This window comes from Calonectris borealis, chromosome 21 (assembly GCF_964195595.1).
Source record: "Calonectris borealis chromosome 21, bCalBor7.hap1.2, whole genome shotgun sequence".
NCBI classification, from domain to species: domain Eukaryota; kingdom Metazoa; phylum Chordata; class Aves; order Procellariiformes; family Procellariidae; genus Calonectris; species Calonectris borealis.
This window is the reverse complement of record NC_134332.1, coordinates 1,628,185-1,650,165: the sequence shown is the minus strand read 5'-3', so window position 1 is coordinate 1,650,165 and position 21,981 is coordinate 1,628,185. Positions and strand designations below refer to the sequence as shown.

The 21,981-nt window shown below is 42.5% G+C and overlaps 2 protein-coding genes across 7 annotated transcripts in view; one reads left to right on the top strand and one right to left on the bottom strand.

Annotated features, from left to right (window-relative positions):
* The window catches only part of FNBP1 (formin binding protein 1), a 110,247-nt gene extending 99,729 nt beyond the window's left edge, over positions 1-10,518 (bottom strand). For 2 of the 5 annotated variants that reach the window (XM_075170272.1, XM_075170274.1), the window contains exon 1: positions 4,632-4,907. In XM_075170272.1, coding sequence (XP_075026373.1) covers positions 4,632-4,655 — 24 coding nt within the window. In that variant the 5' untranslated portion in view covers positions 4,656-4,907. Of the gene's footprint in view, positions 1-4,631; positions 4,959-10,053 lie in introns of those variants that run through there. The other 3 variants (XM_075170281.1, XM_075170273.1, XM_075170271.1) reach the window with 3 other exon arrangements.
* A 99-nt stretch (positions 10,519-10,617) lies between these two features.
* Positions 10,618-21,981, top strand: part of GPR107 (G protein-coupled receptor 107) — a 40,198-nt gene continuing 28,834 nt past the window's right edge. Inside the window, exons 1-8 of one of the 2 annotated variants that reach the window (XM_075170246.1) lie at positions 10,618-10,775; positions 16,000-16,125; positions 16,962-17,012; positions 17,269-17,357; positions 18,030-18,196; positions 20,007-20,041; positions 20,250-20,306; positions 21,178-21,288. In XM_075170246.1, the coding sequence (XP_075026347.1) occupies positions 10,665-10,775; positions 16,000-16,125; positions 16,962-17,012; positions 17,269-17,357; positions 18,030-18,196; positions 20,007-20,041; positions 20,250-20,306; positions 21,178-21,288 (747 nt within the window). In that variant the 5' untranslated portion in view covers positions 10,618-10,664. Of the gene's footprint in view, positions 10,781-15,999; positions 16,126-16,961; positions 17,013-17,268; positions 17,358-18,029; positions 18,197-20,006; positions 20,042-20,249; positions 20,307-21,177; positions 21,289-21,981 lie in introns of both variants that reach the window. The other variant, XM_075170247.1, reaches the window with a different exon arrangement.

Here is a 21,981-nt window from a genome sequence, read left to right as displayed (position 1 = left end):
ATTGTATGCAATCAACTATAGTGGTGCATACAATACACTAGATGTTGGCTTAAGAAAAGAATCAATACATCAAACCTAGATCCAGTTCTGCAGATCCTCTTATAGGGAACAAGCCGACAAGAACAGAGCCTTCATTTAAGATCACATTTGACTACTGTGCCCAGATAACACCGCCATGTAATGCCACCAAGGTCAAAATCACCTGAGTACTCCAGTTTCCGAATGTGAGTCACCACTCGCAACACCCATACATTATAAATACTATTGAAGAACAATATTGCATTCAAGCAAATTTAAGAAATGCAAGCTCACAGCTGTTTAAACAGAAATTCTGCTGATGAAGTAGAGACACAAGTACTGAAAGAGGAAACGATTTATCAGTTACAGACAGCAAGCGGGGCCTTCACGTTCGACTCAGAGTTGCACCCATGTTTCATCGTCTAACAATGAGGACGTAGTTACGAGAACATGGTCTCCAAGAATCCCAGTTGTTTTAATACTGTGAATTAAGAAATTACTATTACGGAAAATAATAATTTTCTAAACCATAAAAAGTTTAGAGACAATTCACAAGTGGAATGAACTTTATAAGGCAAAAATAACCATATCCACAGATTGTATTTTTGCATACTAAAGCGTACTGGAACACACTACAAAAGGCACAGTCCCCAAAGTATCAGTCACATGAGGAGTTGGCCAACAGAGCCCTTGCATAAGGACGGCAAATTAAGTCCTTTGCAAACACAGAATATTCACCTTCTCACAGGTTGAAAGGACAGTGACAGCTGTTAGCAGACACTCAGCTTTTCACAAAGGTCAAAGAAAAATTTGATTAAATCACCTTCCTCCCCAGTTTTTTTTTAAACTTTACATTGAATGTGGAAAAAACCCAACAACAAACGCACAGCGTCTGCACCTCTGAAACATTCATAACAAAAAGACTAATCTTCTCACATTTAATCACTTGCCATGCGGTGTGACAGTGTTCTGAAGAGACAGTTTTTCCTGGACCACTTAACCACAAACTTACAAGTAGCTCCCCCAAACTACATACTGTACCAAAACTCATCATCAAGAAAGTTCATTCCCTTCAATATACCAACCATGCAGCCACAGTTTTTTCTGCTCAAGAGACGAGGACCGAAGCGCTGAAGTTAGTTTTAGCGCAGTTTGCTATGTAATTCCTACCACTTGCTTCAAGGGCTTCAAACCACACAAAAGGGCACTGGTGGGATGTGCAGCACACAGTAGCATTTTGCTAGCTAAAGCACCCTTCTGAATAGCTGTATGTGCCCTAGTCTATGTTCTTCCCCATTACCCATCAGAGGAAAAGCGTGAAAGAGATCCAAGTATGCTTTTACAGCCTATTGTCCCCAAAGCGTAGTTGACTGAAGGTACAAGTTGAGTCTGTACACATAATCTTTACTTACCACTTATATTAGCTAAGTATTTGGAAAACATTGCCAATTTCAAGAATCAGACATGAAATAAGTACCCATTACACCCTCCTACCTGTTAGCCCTTAATGCTACTCTTGAACTGCGGTGAAAAACAAAATGGTTCGGTCCTATGACTGTACTTTGTCCTTCACCCACCGCTTCTTCCTCCAGCTCCTGTACGTTTCAAGTGTAACGGGCAGAAAGACTTTTGCAGGGGTTGGGCAGACTGACAAACTGCACAGCGCAGCCGCTGCCACCCTGTACAGCGTGCTTACACACAGGAAACTCGCAGACGGTTACATGAGACCTTCAGGTTTTGCTCTGTAACGCTGGATTGCTTGGAGGCCCCAGATGATCTCATTATCCCGAGCATTTAGCCTCATATGGGATAGAAATGCTGCATTAGTACCTCTAATAATTCTGCTGGTTATGGGTCCATTTACACTCACAGGGCCAATCCTAAAATGAAACTCAGAAGTCTAGATTCAAGTGAAATATCAATCGGAACTCTGCAATAGGTTTTGCAAGCCAGAGGCACAGAATACACTCACATGACAGCACAGGGCTAAAAATCTGTCTTGGGAATAACTTATATGTTGCCGAAGGGATTTTATTGCTTCTGAAGTATGAGGCTTTCTGCAACCAGCTTTTTTTCCAGGAATGAAGGGAAATTCTAGATAAATCCATGCACATTAGCATTCTACATGCTCTAAAGAGCAAGCTTGATTTTACTTCCCCTTTGCTACATTTAAAGGGGTGAATCATGAACACACATCCAGTCTGATAGATCAGCACATCAGAGATAAAGGGTGAAAGTCAAGCCTGATCAAACAATGCTAGTCTTTCTAGCAAATTTCAAACTTCTAAACTACAGTTGGGAACACTTGTTACTGCCTCAACTTTCAGTCCACCAAATGATTGCATCAAATTATATACCGGTCACATCATAAAAGAAGCATTTGTTGCTTACACCACCTGTTTCTAAATACCTATTCCCTGACTACTAAGGTAAATGGAAATTTAATTTCGTTAAAAAAAAAAAAAAGCATGCCATGATCAACAAAAGGAGGCAGCATATATTAAATACAGGTTGGTTGTGTGGTTTCCTTTCCCAGTGAAAGGGAGAACATAGAGAGAGAAATCAGTGTTTTGTCCTAAATACCCAGAGCACTGGAAACTGATGCATTTTCAAAACTCTGCCCAATTTAAAATAAAGCAACTCCTGCCAATTTTGTATCTAGAATAATTCAATCTGTTGGTCCAACCCTTTTCTTCAGTAACCTGCTATTCTTCTCAAAGTACTACATTGGAGACATGAAAAATAACACTTTGATGCTGCTGAAGACAATAATTTCACCAACAAAATTTTCCAGGGAAAAAAAAGTATGTTACAACAGCAGTTCATAACTGTTACAGAAGACAAATATATGACTGCATACACACCTGCAAAAACTACATAAAACAGAAAAAACTATTTATAAGCACTACTCTACTACTACTGTTCTTGTGCAGAAACATCTCGGTATCGCTTGCACACTTTTAAGAATGCAAAAATAACTAAGTTTATCTTGAGAATTCAGAATGTATTTTCCTGTGTCAAAACTGCTATACTAATTATATTTATATAATAATTATATTATTAATAATACTGCATTATATTGATTCCACTCAAATTATTTCATCTCCCCCCAAAGCATCCAAGATGCAGAAAAAGAAGGCAACTGCAGATTTTCCCATAAACACTCCCATGCAGCAGAGCTGTTTATATACTGATGAATCAATATAGCATCACTACAATATTTCATCGGTATGTATCACCTCTCTTTCTCTGGAATACACAAACATACCACAAGAACCTCTCAGTAAGCTTTTGCTCCCTAATTTGCTGTCTAGTTCTAACCAGATCTAGCTATAACGTGACTACAATGTCACAGCAAAACGGGATGCTTACTTAACCGTCTGCCAGAACAGGCCAGTAATGCATCCAGAAAGGACAGCAATTAGCACATCTAAAATAACCATTTCTATACAGAGGCAGTTTAAAAGCTTAGATATGTTTAGATCTTAACTCTCACCGGTTACTAGCCACAAACATGAGTACAGGAGCGAAATCCTGCAGTGCTTTGCAACCCAGATGACCCCCTGCCACTCATTCTTGACTTCTCCATTCAAAACACTATTTCCGTTTTCCTCTTGCCCCGCTCCCGAGCACAGATTTGTCCAAAGATTTTTAGTGTCCTACAATTAAATTAACAACCGCTTGCACATTCTCCTGTCCACTATTACGAGCCCTCAATAACAGGTTTTGCTCCATGCTCCTCCATCACGCTGCCAAACATGGCTGCATCATGTCCTTTGTGATTGAATATGTATATCTCTTTTGCCTTTCAAGACTTCTTTTATTTGCCTACCCTTATTTTCTCAGATTAGCAAGGGACCATTTCAAATCGCTATTACCCACTTTTCATTCCTTTTAACAGTTTGATATTTTCCAGTAATGCCCCGTCGTAAACCAAATGCATTTATACTTTCCAGGTTCACTTCAAAAACAATCAAGGAGCTTTATATATTGAAACCCTCCTCACCATCAAAATGTACTTATTTACTCACAACAGAAAACTCTTCTAATAAAAACCTCCGCCCTTCAAAAGAAGCGTGGAGAGAAACCCCTTAACAACAGCGAAAGGAAATTTTATCATCTGGCTTTTCTTCCCTGCAGCTCCCTCTCCTGAAATTGGACCCCCTCGTATATAAATCCACCTCCTCCAGCCTCTTGCAGGAGCCACACACCAAACCCACCCCAGCCTTCGCTTGAAAGCCTCCCTCCGCTCTAGAACCGCGGTAGCTTTTCGTGCTGTTGAGCATTTTTTTATTTTACTGAAGAAAATAAATAAAACTACTAAGTCTCCGCTGGGATTTCCCTGCGGAGGCTACACGTGAAAGTTTCTAGAAAGGGGAGACCCCCCCGGAGACGGCAGCCCCCGGCCAGACCTCCCCCGCGGTGCCCGCACAGGGGAACCCCGGCCCCCCGCCCCGCACCGCAGCGGGGCCGGCGCCGGCCCCTCCGCACGGACCGTTATGACACGGGGCGGGCGCGGCGCTCCGCGGTAACCGCCGCAACGGCGACCCCGCTCCCTCCCTCCCTCCCTCCCTCCCTCCCTCCCTTCCTTCTTCCCTCCCTCACTCACTCACCCACAGCTCCGTGCCCCAGCTCATGGCTCCGCCGCCCCGCCGAGGGCCGGCGCTGAGGGGCGGGCGGGGGGCGCTCGGGGTCTCTCTGTCCCCCGGCTTGGGCTTCCTTCCCCTTCGCTCCCCGCGCACGGAGGACGGGGCCCCGGCAGGGCGAGGCGGGGGTGCGGAGAGGAGCGGGACGGGGACGGGGCCGCGGCCGGGCGCTGCTCACCGCCGCTCCCGCCTCATCGCGCCGCAAAATGGCCCGAGCGGCGCCGCGCGGGGAGGCGGTGGCGGAGCGGGGCGGGGGGGGATTGACAGCTCCGGCGCACTGCGCAAGCGCGGTCCGCCGCGGGGCGGGGGGGGAGGCGGGCGAGGCCGGCACCGCGCAGGCGCGGCCTCCAGTCAGCGCGGCCCCGGTCCCCGCTGGCAACGGCGGGGCCGCCCTGGTCCCTGTCCCGGGGGTCCCGCACGGGAACGCGGCGCGACAGGCAGTTCTCAGCCCCCCCGCTTTGAAGCGCGGAGCGGGCCGGTGCGCAGGCCGGCGGGAGCAGCCGGCGGGGTGAAGTGGGCGCTCCCCGCCCGGAGGGCAGCCCCGGCGGTGATCCCCGCCCGCCCTCAGGTGTCGCTTCCCCATTTCTTACCGCCCATCCCCGAGCGAGGTGGGGTTTTTTTTAAGCAAATGTTCCTGTTTTGACCTTTTGGAAGTGGGGCAACCGCCCTATAGAAGAAGGAAACCCACACGCTTAAAACTGACTGCAAGGGCTGACTTCTTCAAACTCAGCTACCCAAATACATAAATATAGACACATACCCCCAAAATAACTCAAATCAGGGAATGTCAAGTCCACCATCTGTCACCAACATGCTCAACGAGCAAGCAAAAAAAATAACCAAATTATCTGCCTTTGCATAAATGTGGGTTATTGTAGCAATTATGCAGGCCTTGCAGAAAAGGCCCTTTTCCTTGCTGCACTTGTCTTCCTCTGTAACAGCATTTATTTGAACTGTGTCACTTAATCTGATTTTACATTTCTGTTTTTCAGCTACAAGAAATGTAAAAAGAGCTTTAGACTGATATTTTATATTTATTTCTGCATCTGTTCATGAAAGATTTACATGGGGGGAAAAAAAAGGGAAGCACGTTTATTCACCTGAGGAAAAAGGTATCTGCTTATAGAGGGTGGGGATCCTTTTGATGTCAGAAGATAAAAATTGACCAGCTGCTACAAGCGTTATCTCCTTTAGATTAATGCACTTCTTGCACTGACACTTGGCTATAACCCTACATGAGAAAGGGCAAGAATAACTTACTAAGCAATTCCAACATTTAGAACAACAATGAAGACAAGCGTTATGTTAATAACTGAATTGCATTTATTTTTATCCTAGTTCAATTGATTTGAACATGACAAACACAGCTGTCTTTGAAGGGAGGCAGACAACAGGCAACGCTTTTGTTCATCATCAAAAGTTATTACTTTTAAGGACTGACTTCATAACAGCTAAGAGACACGCTGTTCAACTCATTTTACAGAGTACTTCTTCCTGCTACTGCCAACATATTTAAATAGCTGAGCCTGCCATGCTGCCTAAAGCACAACCACAATCTTCCAGGGGTTTGTGCTTCTACAGACTCTCAGGGAAGGGGCACCAACGCCTGCTGTCCTTAGACCTACGTCCATTCAGAGCGCGTTGCAAAACCAGCCAATGTGGTTGCATCACGACTTTTTGAGAGCTTAATCCATAAATACTTGAGTAAAAAGAATGTACAGGGACCAAACAGAAAGCAGCACTAGTATCATCTGAGGTAAATTTGCTGTGGAATTTCCTTTTGCACAAAGAGCTGGGAGGGGAACAAGGCAAACCTGTTACACCAGCACAGGCAGGGAAACCTGTCCACACTGAAAGATAAAAATACGTAACCAGTTACAGAAAGATAAAGGCCAGAAATGCAAGTTTTGTATTATGATGGTACATTAGAATCAACCACGCCAAAACCTAAGAAGAGTTATTAAAATCTGTGTGCACAAAGGTTCAAGACAAACACTAAATAAAATTAATTCCATATATTTCTGGAAGGGGACATTTTCCTATCTTTGATTGTCTTTATTATTTACCCTGAAACCCTCCCAAGACAGGGACTGCCACTTACGTTATTACTTTCAGTTATGCAGTGCCCAAAACAGCAGGGCCTGCAGCTTGGTTGGTCCCTAATTACTAATGTAATTAACAATGATGGGAGCATTAAGAGCTCTTTATGCTGAAATGCAATGCTGGAAAGCTCAGTAGGTCCCAGCCTCAAAAGAGTAATTAAAAATGACACTTAGAAATTATACTATCTATCACCTCATTACTTAATTCTCACAATCCAAATCTGAGCCACATAGAAGCTGGTGGGAGTTTTCCTTCAGCTGTACTGAGAACAAGACCATGCAGATCTGTTATCTAGATATGGGCCTATTCCTGTAAATTTTCTCTATTTACCTCTCCTGTTGTTATGATTCAAAACACTCCCAGAGGTAGATCTTAAGCCCAACTAGAAGCAATTCCCTTTCTAGAAGGCCAGAACTTTGTTTAGGAAAACCCAATCCCACTTGAAAACAGCCAGATTAGCTGCTAAATGATTCAGAAGGTATTTAAAGAAGATGAAATAAATCCCTAAATTACAGTTCAGTCTAAACCCTTTTCTCTGGTTTTGTTTACTCATGCAAAGCAAGAAAAATCACAACTTTCAGAACACATAGAAGCATTTCTAGCTTCCAGGGTACAAGAGGAAGAGGACCCACCTTTCCCCCCTGGAGTTATCACCCTTGCAGCTGCTTCCTTTTTAGTTGTATAATTCTACCCAGATCATCCACATCCAAGACAGGGAATGTAGATGTCGCTTGTAACCTCTCATACACTGGGACTGAAACAGCACCAGGAAAGGAAGAGGACACACCTTTCCCTAAGGCCATCACCACCACAGCTGTTTCCTTTCTGCTGTTACAACACTACACCGATCATTCAGACACACAGCAGGGGACCTTGGTTCTCTTTAAATGCCCTATCAGGGCCCAGAGGGGCCTAATTAAGCCTGATTAAGACCTGATAAAGCTTAATGGCCCTGACCAGCTTCACCTGTGGCCTCCACCTACACCCTCTGCCCATGGACTCAGGAGCCCTATCTAAGCTTTGGCCTGAGGATTCAGTCTCTGAGCAGTGTTGTAGGGGGACTGGTCTCTGGCTCAGCCACAGCTATGCCTGGCTATAGACCCTGTTGATGTGGAGCCTGGCTCACGTCTGGCCTTATCTCAGACCTGCCTCATCCCTGTGGACCTGTCCAGCCATCACTAGACTGTGTCTGACCTTGGTTACCATCACCTGAACTGCAGAATGACTTCTCAACTCAGCCTTGCCCCCGTCTCATTGCTACGAGCTCGCCTGATGACCTGGACTCTCGGCTGCTCCCAGCTGCCATCCCTGGGCCTGCTCCGCTTGCCTTGCTTGGGGACTGTGGGACTGCTCCCTGAATGGTGAGGCTCCTGCCCTCTTGGCTGCGTTATCATGTTCATCTCCCACCCCGTGTCCCTCAGGGAACAGCCAGCCCTTGCTACTTCACGACATGCCCCTACGTTGGCTCATGGTTTACATTAATAAATTGACACCTAATCTGCTTCAGTCTGTACTGAGGTGTACCTGTAGGCTATCCCTATGCCAAGATTTTTCTCACACTGCTGATGCCTTCCATCCAATCTCAATAGTTGCCCATGATACGCTTCAAAAAAAAAAAGAAGAAAAAAATCTGTGAAGGGTTCTAATTAGGTGTTTGGGTACAATGAAGGAGTAAAGGAAAATGATATCCAGGCTAAATATGTTTAACCACAGCTGAGAATAACTGTACATGCTAGGAAGAGCACAGTTACAGCAAGGCAAATCTTGTCTGGAAGCTACAATGAAACGTATTAATGTAACGATGAGAGTTGGTATTATAGCATATTCATTACAGACAGCAGCCAGTTTGCATATTGATAGTGATGTAAATTTAAGTACAGACATCTTTTAATATACAAGTTCTTAGAAAAATGCATAGCCAAAGAAAGTAAACGTGTTATAAATTCTATTTTTGAGATCATTTAGCCTAGGCAAGTGAGGAACTTACAGTTACTTCAATATCCTAATAATTGGTGGAGAGTTACATGAAAAAAAAAAAAGATCTTCAGACAGTTTCTAGTCTCTAGCATAGAAATCCCTGATTGCTATTAGGAAGCATCTTCAGACTAAGCGACGCTCTTCAGCTGAACCAATCCCCAGAATTATAGAGGAAAACCTCATGCTATTTGACCACTGAAGTAGTCAAAATGTGCCTGATATTTAGTAATGGAGCAAGGCATGGAAGCCTCCACTGCAGCGGTGGTTGCAAGCAGCTAGTTCTCAGGAGTCAAAAGTCTCTAGGTTTCCCAGGTGGTCCATGCACAGGAATTATTACAAGATTAAAAAAATTAATTCCAAGAAAATATCTAGACCACAGTTATCTTTTCAGAATAAATTATCTGATGTTCATAGTTACGTAGGCTTCTTACAACCTGCGGGGTGTAGCTACGTGCGCTACAAGGCCTGATGCTGACAGGACATCTAGCGGCATGTACCAGCTACTGCCCGAGAAAGAACCCTACCAGGAAAACACAAGATTGGTTTTTTTAATGCTTCCAGATATTTTCTGGTACCAGTCCAGGTTTCTCTGGCTGATTTCTGTGTTTATTCAATTACCTAAGAGTATAAAACAAAAAGAAAGAGGTAACTGATAACATATAGTAACATCTGAATTACCTCTGTACAAAGATGTGACATTCTACATAATCTTGCGAATATAAAGGTCAAGACTATTGATTTTTCTCTGCCTATTCACCCTTGCTTGCGTTTTACTACTCGCCTCATCCAGTCCAGTTTTTTATCTGGCTCTAGAGGAAGAAACTTGCACAGCTGTTACTCCATACACTGAAAGGGAAAATCAGAATGCTTGCGTTCCAAGAGCTGACAGCACATGACTCCACACTAATTCTTCAGTGTGAATTTATTTTATTTTATTTATTTTATTATAATTTATTTATATTGATGGCTTCCTGTAAGGAAGACACATTGCATAGTCTTTCAGAATTTTTTTTAGCAGTGTGTTAGCCTAAAAGCCATTTTAATTGCCGCTATTTATGTTCACTTTACTTCTTGTGTTACTTTCAATTTGAACAACAAAGAAGTCGCTGAAGTCAGGCCCAATCTGCTTGTCGTTTAATTTTTAAGTGGGACTACAGCTTCCAGTTTCAAATAGTTCAATAACTGCAAAGCTATTCTAGTAAGGAAGCAGAAAGCCTTTTGTTTTGTTACATATTTTTTTGTGATATTTAAAATTAATACTCTAAACCCAGCTTTAAATAGAGAGGCAGTTTTTCAGTTGTTGGACTACCTGATGCTCAGACACCTGCTCTCACCATAGCTCCCAGGAAGATGCTGAAACGGCTGAGCTGGAAGCAACGACGCCAAACCTGCTATGAACTATGCTGCATGGCTGAGGGCTAAGGCGGGAAGAGTCCGGCCTTCACTTGGGGGACAGGGCAGCTCTGTGGCGCCTCACCTCAAACCAGGGCCCTGCTGAGCACCTCCACGCAGGGTGTTCTCGGGAAGGCTCAGGGGTTGCCTTTGGCCGGTGTCCCCCTGTGAGAGCAGCGAGGGCCATCAGCAAGGAGGGAGCTGCCACAGGGCCCCGGCCACCGCCATGGCCCTCACCGAGGGGCCCGGGCCAACCCGGGGCCACCGCGGGAGGCAGCCTCCGGGCGGGGGGCAGCCCAGAAGGGCCCTAAAGGGAGAGAAAAGGGCTGGGAAGCCACAAAACCCCAGTGACAAGGGAGAAACCCCGGTGACAGGGGACAAACCCCGGTGACAGGGGACAAACCCCGGTGACAGGGGAGGCCCGGCGCTGACAGGGGTGAGGGACAGCCCCGCCCCGCCGCGGTCACGTGCCACCGCCCCTTGACCCCGGAAGTGGCGCGGGAAGAGGATGCTGATGCTGGAATAAACATGGCGGCCCGCGGCGCTGGGGCCGTGCTGTCGCGGGCCGCGGTTGTGCTGGGGCTGCTGCTGCTCTGGGCGGGCCCGGCCGGCGCCCGTGTCCATCACCTCACCCTCAAAGTAAGGTCTGCGCCGCCCCCGTCCCTGCAGGCTGGGTCCCCCGCCGCGCTGGCTCCCTCCGGGACGCCTGAGAGGAGTGGCGGGGCCGGCCTGGCCCTGCCCGCCTCCCGCGGTCCGGGTCTCTCCTCTCCTCCCCGCGCCTCCGGCTTCGTCCCGCTGCCTCCCCCCCGGCACTTCTTCCTCTTCGCTGCTTTCTGGGCTCTTCCTCTGTGCCTCAGCCTGCCCGGGCCCCGCTGTGTTCTGCTTTTCCCGTTATTTCTCCCTGCATCCCCTCAGCCCCATCCCTGCCCTTTTGGCCGTCTGTTCCTTAGTCGTGGGGAAAGTGTGTGAAGGGGCCTCAGAACTGCAGTGGTTTGAGGGTGCAAATGCTTCACGTCCTGTTAAAAGCGAGGCAGTGTGTGTGATGAGAGAGGGTTGAACATGGGATGGGAGGAGATTTCTGAAGGCTGTTTGGGGTTGTTTTTGCTTTTAATTTGCACTTTGCAGATCTTCCTGTCCTGATCACTGGTCGTTTGACTCTAAAAGGCTGGGTGGCTGTCTTATTGGCCTTCCAGATGTAGTTTCTTTGCACTAATGAAGCGATCAGTGGAGACAGAAGAAGATATTGATGCGGACAGCTCTCTATTTCGGTTTAATAGACTTCTGGTTGTGCTTTGAAAGAGTGTTGTGTCATCCAGTGCCTATATTTGAGAAAAAACTAGTTATTCAGGGTAGTTGGTGGGAAGTGGTGCAGATTGTGGTGAGGATTTGCAGCTCCAGAGTGCTCTCGGTTGTGTTTTAAATCAAAAGCTGTGCAGTGGTTTTGTGGCAGAGGAACTGTGTATTTGGGATGGTGCTTTTTAAGGGCTTCTGTGTAGTTCATGAAGTGCTCTGTAAATCTTCAGAATTAGGTTGCTAATTTTGTTCTTGTTGTCAACAATATTCAATATTTTGCCAATAGAAGTGTTGGAAGAAGTTAATAAAGTGGTATATGACTAGGACCAGCATTATTGTGTTCTTGTAGCAGTTTAGTAAGAGTGCCAAAACTTTGCAGGAGCTCCCCTTCAGCCTTTGGGATACAGTGAATGCCAGGGGGACATTCATGACTTATTTGTAGGGAATTTTTCAGACTATGAGTTGTCTAATGTGCAACCCCATGAATATTGTTCTGCTTCAGGAAAAGTAAACTTTTCTCTGAAGCAATAAATTAGGAGGTTTGTGCTGGTTACATTATTGTTTTGAGGAATTTGTGACCAACAGTTGAGTGCTGGAAGAATTTCTCCTGGGGTGATACTTTTCCCTTACATAGAAAACTTTCAACTGGCCTCAAGCAAATGTTCTCAGCAGCAAACGTATGGCTTCTATTTCCTATTGGGGTGTCTCTGAACTGCCTGGATCAATTACTAAGCTGTGGTTGCTGATTTTTATAGTCAAAGAGGGGTACGGTTTTAGTTTTGTAGGTATTTTGTGTGAGTTGCAACACTGACCTACCAAGTGCTGTGGAAAGTAGAAATGCATTAATGCCTTTGGCCACCTCCTGTATAAACATGAACGTCATTGTTAGAGCACGGTCTCTCCCTTTCTACTTCATTTTCTGCTTTACAGCATTTATGTAAACATTGGGCTCCAACAACTGTACCCTTTTCAGTTAAATCTCCCTTCTAGTGTTCTTGCCGTTGGCTCCTTGCTTGTAAGTGTGCTTTGACGCTGTGCCAAGCGAAAGGCCACAGCTTTGTGTGAGTGTTTGATATTAGGTTTCCTCAAACAAGCTGTTATTGCTTAAGTTAGAATAGCCTCATTCTTTTATCTTTGTAATTAGCGTACTAAGGTGAAGCTTTTTTTGTTGTCAGAAAAGCAAGCCACAGTCTGAGCAGCTTCCTGTTCTGAAAATGGCTTCTCTTATTTTTATAAAAGCATACAAAATGATTTATTTCTTCCGAGTTAGAAAAATGAATCTTTTGAATGAAAATGAATGTTTGAATCTTGCTGTTGGACTAACCTTGTCAAAGGAGACTCTCTACCTTAGTGGCAATTGTTATCAGCTTCATTAGTTTAATGAAATATGTTTCAAACAAACAAAACCTACAAAAGTTGAAGTTGTAGAAGACTGATGGAAACAATTTTCAGAGGTTTCCAGAAGTAGCTGGTAGTTGGAATGTTTCTTTTGACGAAAAATAAGATTTTTGGTTGTCTTAATAGTTGAATGCTGTAACATTGAAGCCTTATACTATAATATTGAAGCCTTATGTTTTGCATAATGCAATGGCAAAGCGTCTCGGAGAATGAGGAAGTTGGTCTAAACGAGGCCTTTGTCAGGCACGCAGTTAAGTTTAATGCTAGCGAATAGCCAAATGTACTGGCTTCAGGAGGAACCATCCAGCTGACAGTGCTGTGGAGCAGCTGTGGTGTTAGTTTCTGATTAAAGTATCTTTCCAATTAACTGGCTTCCAAAAGGGAAGTAAGATGTCTCCTATTTTAAGATACTGTCAAGATTGCAATTTCATGTTAAATTATTATTTGGAAGATGTTATTTTTCGTGGTTAGTTGTAAATACTTGTGGCCTTCTAATGTTGGTAGGTCTCAGGCTTCAATTGCTCAAGGTGAAAATACCTTTCACAATAATTCATTTAGTCTTACACAAATTATAAGTCTCGCTATTAGTGTCACACGAATAATAAAATTCCTTCCATGTAAGGATAAGCACTCTCTGATGAAACTTTCACTGTACTGATAGCGTGATCCCAATTAGATTTTGAGTAAATGTTAAAGAATATTTTTCTGCCCGTTCTGGGCTACAGGATCTTGGATACCACTTTCCTGTAGTCTTATTCAAATGTTGCAGGATCAGTTTTTATCCTAAAGGAGTGGAAGAAGTGGGGAAGATTTTTATGGAAATAAGCTGAGAACTTACTGTATTTGTCTGACTGTAACCTGTCAGTAATGAGTCCCAGATCATCCGTTCTCAAAGGGGCAGACTCAACCATTAAATGCATCCTATGTAAATTAAAATAATGTGTATGCTAACAACTCGGATGCTTAAGCGTTCCCCTATATGGGTTCACACCTTTGTGGTAAGCTTACAATTGAATATTTATGAATTCAGCAGTTGAGTGATTATAAATAAAAGCCAGATTCTTCCAACCTGTTAAACCTTCTGTGAGAGGTGAGACAATTATTGGTAAGCCAGTATCTTTAAGCTGTCAATATGTGGAGCAGTAAAAGCTCTTGGAGGGCGTGCTGTTGCTTGGTGGTAACTGGTGACAGTGTGTGTGGGATCATGTAAAGCTGAAGGATTTGTGAACTAAATCTGTAAACTCTAAGCACTCAAAGCTGAGGTAAAACCAGGGAGGAAAGTGTGTGTGTGTGTTGTGTATTAATTATCTTTTGTTGGTGGGGGCATATTAGTAAACTGGCAAAGTAAATAAACTTAATTTGAACTGAATAGCTTTTGCAAGTACTCTGAATTAAGCAGCTGTCTCTGGTCGTGTTTACAAGGTGCAAAACACCTTGTGGCTGGATGACACTGTCCCCCCCCTCATATTCCCCTCTACCTAATCACCCAGACAAATGCTTATCTGTCCAGATGTGGTTAAATACGTATGATGTGCTATGTAAAGAGCTAGTATTAATCTTCTATTCTGGCTGGGAAATTACATTGAAAGCAGTGTTAAAGGAAGCAGATGGGGTCTTGTTTCAAGCACATTAAGTGACCTAGAACCCGAAGGCAGCACAGCTATAATACTGTGTTGAACAAAGCATCTGCTGTGAGCCAAGTGTCACTAACTTTTTTCTTCCTTTTCTGAGCATTAAGGGAACATCTGGCTATTTGCCAGGTTAACTTGATTCTATTAGGGCGATCTTATTACAGCTACATTACATGTTAGCTGTGTCAGGATTAGTGTCCTGCTATTACAATGAGTCATACTTATGTGTCAGGGATGTTTTATGCAGAGATGTCAAAATTAATACTGGGGGTAAAGGAAGAGAGAACTTATTGTACTTCTACAGTTCTTAGCTCAGTTTTCCAGTACCTTGTCCAGAACAGTTTGTTTGCCTGTAGCAGCTGACTTCTCTGCTTAGAATATTCTGCAATCTGATTATCTTTTCCTAGAAGAAATAGGAGGAAGAAACAGTTTTCTTATTTTTAGTGACAACTTGTAAAAGTGCTTTAAATCACATTTTAAACTTGTTTTTTAATTTTTGTTGCTCTGTTTCTGCTTTTCTTCCAGTTAGTGATTTAGTAGGTTTGAGGGTCCAACTGCATACCCACTTATTGATTTATGAATGCAAAGTAACAGGGATATGACCTTTCCTCATCTGATGTGGCAACTGTGTGTAATATTTACTACTTTTCATATGAGGTCCTTCATGATCTCTTTATTTAAAAAAAAAAAAAGCAGCTTACTATACTTGAACCTTTATCAGCTGAGCAAGGCATGGAAAGGGATCAATTTCTATGGTTTCCTTGCCAGACTGAGAGGAAGTAAATTATTCTGCAACTAAGACTGGGAGCAGAGGAAGGGATTGGAATTTTCCTGTTAGAGAAACTAACCCAAGTAATTCTGTTTGAACACACATATCCAGTTTTCGGTATTTATCCTACTTATAAGATGCAAGGCCTTGCTAAAAATGATTTGGAGGAATGGGACTACATAAGAAATGTTCTCATCTACACCATACGCACAATTTTCCAGCGTGTTAGATGTTTGACTGTCCAAACATTGACTCTGCCTAATATAGATCTGATGAGATGATAATACACTGTGATACTTGTTAAACACTTGGCCAAAACCAAGCTCTCAGTTAGGTAAGATCACTATAGTCAACTAATTCCTCTTCAGTCTGTTGCAATGGCAGTAGCTAGTGTTCAAACAATATTTGTCTTGATTTGTCTACAGTCTTTCTTTTTTTGGTAGCAATATTTTGTTTAATCACTGATGCCAGATATTTAATTTCTTCCAGACTTTTTTTCTTGCATATTTCTCATTAGTATAGCCAAGTAATTAGCAAAGACACATTTATTTAAAGTTCTTGCTGTTCAGGTTATTGGAAGAGTTGGTTGATTCCAGGGTAATAATTGGTTATATCTGAAGGTATCCTAAAGAAATTTGCTCTTGGTATGATCAGATGGATGTTTTGCATGAATAATTAAATAAGTGTCAATCTCTGTCACCCTAGTTCCTGTTTGACTGCTGCTGCAGATGACTGTGTATGTGATTTGTAAACTTACTTTCCTTTCTTACAGGATGATGTGAGGCAGAAAGTGCACCTGAATACCTTTGGCTTCTTCAAGGATGGTTTCATGAAAGTCAATGTCAGCAACCTTTCGCTGAAGCCACCTGTGGGCTCTGATGACAAGGGTAGCTTATCAGTAAGTTACTTTGAGTCCAATGACTGTATTAAGCTTCCTGTGAAATTGCCCTTGCGCTGGATGCCTTAACTTGTTTGAGGTTTCGGGTCCTAACTGGTGGTGCTGTTGGCTTTGCTCCCCACTGTTTGAGCTGTTTATGAGGATACGTATATTGTGAGATTTATCCTTGAGCACTATCCATTCTGCTTTAAGGATAAACTTCAACTTATCGGATCCTCTGCTGAACTCGATGCACACATCTATAGCCTATATTGAACATAAGTTTCCTAAGCAGTCCTCTGATGTGAGATTTTCACATTGTTGTCTTGTTGCATTGCAGTGCATCTTGTAATCATTATATCTGCAGGTTTCCAGAACGGTGACTGTCTTATTTTTAGAGGACTCTAACATTACATGTTATATATCACATTATATTAGTGATTTTAATAGAGTGACTGAAATACTAGGGTAGAAAAGAGACCTGTGTTCTTACTCTTTGCACAGTTTGACCTCTTTGTTACTGAAAGTATTAAATGTTTTCCTCAAGCAAAAACATCTGGAAAAATACTGAAATAAGTTAAGAGGTTCAGAGACAGAAGGTACTCTAGATTAGTTTGGGTTTGAATCAGTATATATTTTATTCTTGGTGGATATGGATGAAGCAGCAAGCTTATTAGATTTGAATAATTTTTTTCTGTCTAATTAGGTAATGAGAAAAACACCTGGATTCTGCCTTAAACATAGGTTAATTTGTTTAGAGAGCAGTATCTTTAACTCTTTCAGTGATGGTTTGGCTTCTGATACTAGGGGGACCTGAGCTGTTTTAATTTGACAGATTCTTCTCAATTGTTTCATAGGTGGGGTTCAGTTTGGATCGAACAAGGAATGATGGATTCTCCACTTACCTGGTAAGAGTAAGAGATGCGGACTTACTTTTCTAAGCTGGGACATCTCATAGTCTACCTTACTCCAGCAATGGTTGGAAGAAATAAAAAAAAGAGGGGGGGTGGGGGGAGGGGAGCTTTTAGACATGAGCAGGTTGTTAAGGGTAATTCAATTTTACAACTTGCTGGACTAAGAATGGTAACCTCTACCTGGTGGGGAACGTGTCCCAGTTCTTATAAACAAGAGGACTCTTCAAAGATGTTTTGCTTATATTACCAGGATGAAGAAGTAGATTACTGTATCTTGAAAAAGAAACCAGAGCAAGATGTGTCTGTTGTAATCTTACTTCTGGACTTCAAAACTGAAGTGTGAGTAAATAGTGTACACTAAATTTTAAAGTTATTTCTGTAGTTGAAGGTAACATAACACTTGTGGAATTTCTTTAAGGGCTTGGAAAGCTGCTGTACATGTAGTTTATTTTTTAATGGGTTACATGAGAGTTGAGGGGAGGTGAGAGTGAAAGAAAAATCTGGTATAAAATGGTCCAAGAATTCTTGCTGTATGTTGGAGGGATAAGGGGGCATAGGGCAAAAGAATCATACCTTAATTGTGCTGAAGGCATGCACTTGAAGTCTTGGGTCACTTCTGCAGCTGTTGCACTGAATATGCCATTTTATTGTTTGTCTTGAATTATTTGTTTTATGGAAGTACCTTCGAGGCTGCTTTGCTTTCTTTTGCAAGAACAACTGTAACTGTGTGGAGACATAATTTCTAATGAGACTCTGGTTACCAAAACTGAATAAACTTATTTTTCTTCATTTGTTCTTGTATTTAATGTAAACATATAGAGTGACTTCTCCCACAGCGATCAATCATGAGGCTGCTGTAAGTCGTGATTTGGTGCTTGCCTGTTCTCTGTGGTAAAAAAAAGTCAAGACAAGTTGATTTTCCTTTATTGGGTATACGTAGGCTATGACAGATAGCCTCTTTATAAATGTTGATTTGTTTTCATTTTGTATAAAAACTCTCTGTTTATTTAGTGTGAAAGTACGGTTCTCTGCAGAAGCTTCTTCTTTGTTACCTAAAATTTCATTCCTGTCTGAGGAAAATGTTACTGCCTTAAGTACCAAGCCGCTAAAAACTTCTGAACAGAGCAGTGATTCTGGTAAAAATCCTGCAAATACCAACCAAAATACAGACAGCAAAGGTAAGCTGCTAAACCTGACCTATATGTTCTCTCACTGCTAGTAATTCGTAGATGTGCATCCAGTAGTGTGTTGTGGTCATGTTCTGGGGTCCCCTCGGGCTAGAACTTGACGCACAGTCTTGTGTAAAGCTGTGCGTAGAGTACCTTTTGGGCTGGAGTCTCTCCTGCTCAGTGACTTGTGTTAACCAGTTCTGCTGATCCAGCAGAGACCTAATGTGACTGTTGGAGACTTACAGTACCTGTGAGGAGGGGTTGAGGTACTTGGTTGTCTTTTCTCTGGCAAAAAGAAGGCTTAGGGGAAATTTGGTAGCCACCAACAACTAGTTGAAGGAAGATTAGAAGGACAATGATGCCAAGCTATTTTCAGTAGTGGCACACAATGCAGCCTGTGGCTGTTCCCCCTTATTAAGGGGGGGTGTCTCAGATTGGATGTTAGGAGGGAAAATAAAACTTTCCTAGGTAGGTGTTCCAGCATTGCAGCAGATCATTTGTGGAAGTTGTAGAACCTCCATCCTTTGAAGTTTTAAACACTTGGCTAAACAAAGCCAGGGCCAAGGTGATATAGTATTGACAGGAGGCATGCTTTGAATCAGAAGTTGCATTAAATACCTCCACAGGTCCTTTCCAGCCAATGTTTGTGTGAGTTTGTATGTATGTATCTAATGAGTTGAAATCTAGTCTGTCACTTAGAAGCTATGGGGATGGAGAAGTAACTGTACCAGTAACCTTTCTTGGAGGCACAAATCTTTGTCTGGCTTCCAGACCAGCAGACAAAACAATTTTATAATCTCAACTCTGAAGGGATTAGCTCTAAACAGTTCATGTTATCCCTTGCTGGAAGAGTTTAGACTTCAGATCAGACTGCTGAGCAGTCTGATCTGAAGTAGTCTGAGTCTGTCTTGGCCTGTCATGTTCACAAGCTTTGATATCGTTGAAAACTTTGTACAGCTGTTCTAACAAGTCAAGAACTAAAGCTGGATGGCACTGAAGAGAATTGATCTGACAGCTCTAGTTTTGATTTTTCTTGCATTAAAATGTATAGCATGCACACTCACAGTGCACTGAGGTGCGGGAGCCAAAAGCAAAGCTTAAATGTTGAATTTTTGCTTCCTGGTAGAATGGGATGACCTTATGTTTGAAAAGCTTCTTACAGGAGTGGAGTGAAACTGTGAACTTGATATGCTGCTCTATTGAAGTCTCCTGTGAATTTAAGTTTCTCAGGTTCAGAACAGATACTGTCTTGGCAGGTCCCCTATGCTTTTGTTTTTTGTTTGGTTTTTTGTTTGTTTGTGTTTTTACCGGGGCCTTGCTTAGTAGAGAGCTGAGAACTTTTTCCTTCCCCAGGGCTAATTAGGACTTCCATATGTTTGTCAGGCCATGTATTAATGTCCAGATTAAGATTAGTCAGTGAGATTAACAGTACTCGGACATAACGTTAAAAGTCATAGCTGTAAACTGTATGAAACAAGGCTATAGCCTGCATCTGGTATAGGTCATCTGCCTCCTGCATCACTGTAATTGGAGGGGTTGGAAAGATTTCTTGGCTAGGCTTTTGTAGAAGGTGTAATAGTAGAGAAGCCTATCCTAGCATTTGAGGATGCATTCAGAATGAATGCTGGTTGTAGAAAGTCCTGGGAGAGTAAGGAGGGACTGGGAAAGAATCTCTGTTAATGATTACCTAGGAAACTGCCACGCAGACAAGTATAGGAAGATTTAAGTAAGGTATTGGCAATGTGTAAAAGGTGGTAGTCTATAAGGATGTCTAAATGCAAACTCTCTAAATGGTACCATTAATACTTTTTATCTCTAGATAATAAGTCCAAACGAAGTACAACATCCTCCCAGGTAAGAAACTATCTGCTGTTCTCTTTCAGAAAGAACCTGGGGGAATATTCCAGTATAAGCATACCCAGAAAGTGGAGAGTATTATTTTGTATTGCTCTCAGCTTCCACTGTAAATATACAGAATGCAGTTTTGATTGTCTGGATAATGTAGCCAAATGTGGTAGTTACCTGCTTAAAAAAATCTAAAAGTCTCTTTTCCTTTTCCCAGAGCATAGTAGAACAAGAACATCCTGTTCACAATGACAGAGGAACTTTTTCATTTCAGGTAGCGTGTCTGTCAGTGTCTAGTTTTAATGTGTGCGGACAGTTCCTTCACTGTACTAATTTGTGAAAAATAAAAGTCTGTTGCTCCCTACTGTAATCCCCATTTTTTTGGTATAGATGCCTTTCTGATAGCTCCATAAGTTTTTGAGTGGACTCTTGTTAAGAGTAAGTGCTGGAAATCTTCCTTCATAAGGTGTGGGAGCTGTTTTAAACTGTCTTTGGTATGATCCAGTTCTTGTAAATATCTTGGTCTGTGAGCCTCAGCATATTAAAGTTTACTGTGATGCGACTAGTGCATACAGATTTCTAACAACAAATAGCTGTGACCTGACTGATGACTCACTTAAGGGGAAGATATTCTGTATGAAACCAGATCAGCGCTTTGTTTCAGCACACTGGTTCACTTGTGATTGTTGGTTACTACAAAACAAACGCATTTAAAATTCTGTTATGTGACACAAATCTCATTTCCATAGCTATCACAATTTGTATAGTTGGGGGAGGAACAGAATAGCTGCTTATGCTTTAGGGCAAGTATGATCAAAATTTTATGCTTCACCATGTTAAATATACGACACTTCTTGTTATCTGTTCTCTGTGGCAAACTAGGTTAAACACTGATACCTAAAGGTCTTTGATAAAGGGCTTGGATTACCGAAGTGCATAATCATAGACAGGTACAATGATTTTGCATCTGGAATTCTGCTGAAACTTGCAGATATGCTGGTATCCTCAGAACAGTATGGTTGCTGAAAGGAACCAACTGATTCTAAACAACTGACTTTTTTTGTGCTTCAGTAGAGGTGGCTTCTTACCAGGGCAACCCTGTTGTGAATGAGAAGAATGCTGACTTTCCTATTCCTTATTTTCAGTTTTTTTTTAACATCAGCTCTGATAACCAAGAAGGTCTCTACAGCCTGTATTTCCATAAATGTGTTAGTGAGGATGGGCCGACTAATGATCAGCAGCTATTCAGTCTCGATGTGAGTATAGCTTCTAAAGTATAATTAACTCATTCACTTAGTCTGAAATACACAGCTTTCAATTCTAGCTTGTATACCAAGCACACACTGTATTTGAGTGCATATATGGGATGGGAAGCAATTCAGAGTTGTGCATTTAATCTCTGTAGTAGCATTTCTGAAGGAAGCAACTACAGTAAGAAGAATTAAAATACTAGTTTTGGAGAAATGTCTGGAAATCTGAAGACTGTGTGTGGGCTGGGTTCAGTCTACACAGTTGTGACTAGATGCTGTAATGAGATGGGAGCTAAAACAGCTGTTCGTGTTTTGCTGCACTCAAAAATCACTTTTTCTTTACACAATTGCAAATATTAAGGCTGTTGCTGCAACCTGAATTGTTGGTATTTGTGAATTCGGTGTTTTTGCTTTTTCTGGCCTAATTAAAGATGCATTTTTACAGTGTTAGATGCACATCTTAAAGGCAATATATTATAGCAAATGTCTTCTCCCTTTTAACATCCAAGGGTTCGGTTCTATGCTCTTTTGAGCCAGAGTGCATTATCACAGCTCAGGCTTTCCCTTCTTTCTCTTTCCTGTGCTCATGCTGGCATCTATGCTGGTGATGTAGTGGATGCAGTTTGTTACAGTACCTATTATTTTATACTGTTTGCTTAAGATTTGTTGCTTAAAAGTTAGGTAACTAGCAGGTGTTGT